This window comes from Trachypithecus francoisi, unplaced genomic scaffold, assembly GCF_009764315.1.
Source record: "Trachypithecus francoisi isolate TF-2019V2 unplaced genomic scaffold, Tfra_2.0 Contig00285, whole genome shotgun sequence".
Lineage (NCBI taxonomy): Eukaryota > Metazoa > Chordata > Mammalia > Primates > Cercopithecidae > Trachypithecus > Trachypithecus francoisi.
The window spans coordinates 452,197-455,877 of NW_022680544.1; the positions used below are offsets into that span (position 1 = coordinate 452,197).

Below are 3,681 nucleotides of genomic sequence, written 5' to 3' on the forward strand. Positions count from 1 at the left end.
CATTCCATTCCATATTCCATTCGATTCCATTCCATTCCATATTCCATTGCATTCCACATTCAATTCCAATCCATATTCCTTTCCATTCCATTCCATTGCCTTGCCTTCCATTCCATTCCATATCATATTTCCTTCCATTCCGTTCCGTTCCTTTCCATTCCATTACATATTCTGTTCCATTCCGTTCCACTCCATCCTCCATTCCATTCCATATTCCATTCCATTTCATTCCGTTCCATGTTCCTTTCCCTTCCATTCCATCCCATTCTATTCCATTCCATATTCCATTTCATTCCATTCCTTTCCATATTCCATTCCATTCCATTTCATTACGTGCCATATTCCATTTCATTCCATATTCCATTCCATTCCATTCCATTTTGTTCCATATTCCATTCCATTCCATATTCCATTCCATTCCATATTCATATCCATTGCATATTCCGTACCATTCCATGCCTTTACCTTCCGTTCCATTCCATTCCATTTCATATTTCGTTCCGTTCTGTTCCATTACATATTCCATTCCATTATATATTCCATTATGTTCCATATACCATTCCATTCCATATTGCATTCCATTCCATATTGCATTCCATTACATTCCATATTCCATTCGATATTCCTTTCCATACCATTCTTTTTCTTTTTTTATTTTATTTTAAATAAACTTTATTTTGTATATTGAAGGTATACAAAGTGATGTTATGGATATAAATACAGAGTAAAAATTTTACCACAGTGAAGCAAATAAACATGTCCAGCATCTCACATTAGTTGCACATTTTCCCTTATCTTTAAAACTCTTTAAAAGTAATTCATTTTCTGCTACCATCCTCGCTCATTACCCAGCCTGTGGTCCACTCCCACCACCAGATGGAACCCTGGGGACTACGACGTCCCTCAAATCTTGCTTCTAGGAGACAAAAAGAACATCCAGTCATGGATAAAAATGAGCTGGTTCAGAAAGCCAAACTAGTCGAGCAGGCTGAGCGATATGATGACATGGCAGCCTGCATGAAGTCTGTAACTGAACAAGGAGCTGAATTATCCAATGAGGAGAGGAATCTTCTCTCAGTTGCTTACAAAAATGTTGTAGGAGCCCGTAGATCATCTTGGAGGGTCATCTCAAGTATTGAACAAAAGACGGAAGGTGCTAAGAAAAAACAGCAGATGGCTCGAGAATACAGAGAGAAAATTGAGAGGGAGCTAAGAGATACCTGCAATGATGTATTGTCTCTTTTGGAAAAGTTCTTGATCCACAATGCTTCACAAGCAGAGAGCAAAGTCTTCTATTTGAAAATGAAAGGAGATTACTATCGTTACTTGGCTGAGGTTGCCACTGGTGATGACAAGAAAAGGATTGTGGATCGGTCACAACAAGCATACCAAGAAGCTTTTGAAATCAGCAAAAAGGAAATGCAACCAACACATCCTATCAGACTGGGTCTGGCCCTTGACTTCTCTGTATTCTATTATGAGATTCTGAACTGCCCAGAGAAAGCCTGCTCTCTTATTCCATTCCATATTCCATTCCCTTCCCTTCCATTGCGTTCTATTCCATTCCATATTTCATTCCATTCCATTCCAATCCATATTCCATTCCATTCCATATTGCATTCCATTCTATTGCACTCCATATTCCATTCCATTCCAACCATTCCATTCCATTCCATGTTCCATTACATTCCGTTAGATTCCGTTCCATATTCCATTCCATTCCATTCCCTTGCATTCCATTCCATATTCCATTCCTTTCAATTCCATTCCATTCCATATTCCATTTGATTCCATTCCATTCCATAGTCCATTCCATTCCATATCCAATAGCAATCCATATTCCATTCCATTCCATTCCATTCCCCTGCGTTCCATTCAATTCCATTTCATGTTTCGTTCAATTCCATTCCATTCCATTCCAATCCATGGTACTCCCTTCCATTCCATTTCATTCCATTCCATATTCCATTCCATTCCATTCCATTTATTCCGTTCCACATTCCAATTCCTTCCATTCCATTACATTCTATTCCATTCCATATTACATCCCGTGCATTCCTTTCCGTATTCCATTCTGTACCATTCCATTTCATTACGTTCCATATTCTATTTCATTGCATATTCCATTCTATTCCATTGTATTCCATTTCACTCCACTTCATTCCATATTCCAATCCATATACCATTCCATTCCATTCCATTACATTCCATTACATTTTATTCCATATTTCATTCCAATCCATTCGATTCCATCGCATTCTATATTACATTCCATTCCATATTTCTTTCCATTCCATTCCATTCTATTCCATTCCATTCCATTTCATATTTCGTTCCTTTCCTTTCCATTCCATATTCCATTCCATTCCATATTCCATTCCCTTCCATATTGCATTCCATTCCATTCCATTCTATTCCATTCCATTCCATTCCGTTCTATATTCCATTTCATATTCCTTTCCATTGCATTCTATTTAATTCCATTCCCTTCCTTTCCCTTCCGTTCTATTCCATTACATATTCCATTCCATTCCATTCCGTTCCATATTCCATTCCATTCCATATTCCATTCCATTCTACTCCATTACATATTCCATTCCATTCCATTCCACATTCCTTTCCATTCCATATTGCATTCCATTCCATATTCCATATTCCATTCCCTTTCATTCAATTTTTATTCCATTCCATTGCATATTTCATTCCATTCCATATTCCATTCCATTCCCTATTCCATACCATTCCATATTCCATTCAGTTATATTCCATACTCCATTCCATTCTATCCATTCCATTCCTTATTCCATTTCATTCCGTATTCCATTGCATTCCATTCCGTATTCCATTCCATTCTGTATTCCATTCCATTCCATTCCATATTCCATTCCATCCCATTGCATATTCCTTTCCATTCCTTTCCATACTCCATTCAATTCCATTGCATTCCATTCCATTCCATATTCCATTTCATTCCATATTTCATTGCATTCCATATTCCATTCCTTTCCAATCCATTCTATTCCATTCCATTCCAATCCAAATTCCATTCCATTCCATTCATTTCATTCTGTTCCATATCCCTTCCCTTCCTTCTATTCCATTCTATTCCATTCCATATCCAATACATTCCATTTCTTTCCATATTCCATTCCATCCCATTCTATTCCATTCCATTCCATTACGTTCCATATTCCAATTCATTCCATATTCCATTCATTCCATTCCATTCATTCTCTGACATTCCATTCAATATTTCAATCCATACACCATTCCATTCCATTTTGTTCCATATTCCATACAAATACATTCCATTCCTTCACATTTCATGTTCCATTCCATTGCATATACCATTCCATTCCATTCCATTTCGTTTCATTCCATTCCATATTCTCTTCCATTCCATATACAATTCCATTCCATATTCCTTTCCATTCCATTCCATTCCCTTCCATGCCATTCCATTCCCTTTCATATTTCGTTACATTGCGTTCCGTTCCATATTCCATTCCAATCCATATTCCATTCCATTCCACATTCCATTCCCTTCCATATTCCATTCCATATTGCATTCCATTCCATTCCTGTCTATTCCATTCCATTCCACATTCCATTCCTTATTGCTTTCCATTCCCTTCTATTTCTTTCCATTCCATATTCCATTCCCTTCCCCCCATTCTGTTC

The 3,681-nt window shown here is 37.3% G+C and overlaps 1 protein-coding gene across 1 annotated transcript; it reads left to right on the forward strand.

Moving 5' to 3' along the window:
- Positions 1-839: 839 nt before the first annotated feature.
- Positions 840-1,509, forward strand: LOC117083058 (14-3-3 protein zeta/delta-like; the record flags this gene model as incomplete). Its single annotated transcript, XM_033210278.1, has 1 exon — positions 840-1,509. A coding segment is annotated over exon 1 (633 nt), but the record flags the coding sequence as incomplete, so codon positions are not given.
- Between the last annotated feature and the right edge of the window lie 2,172 nt (positions 1,510-3,681).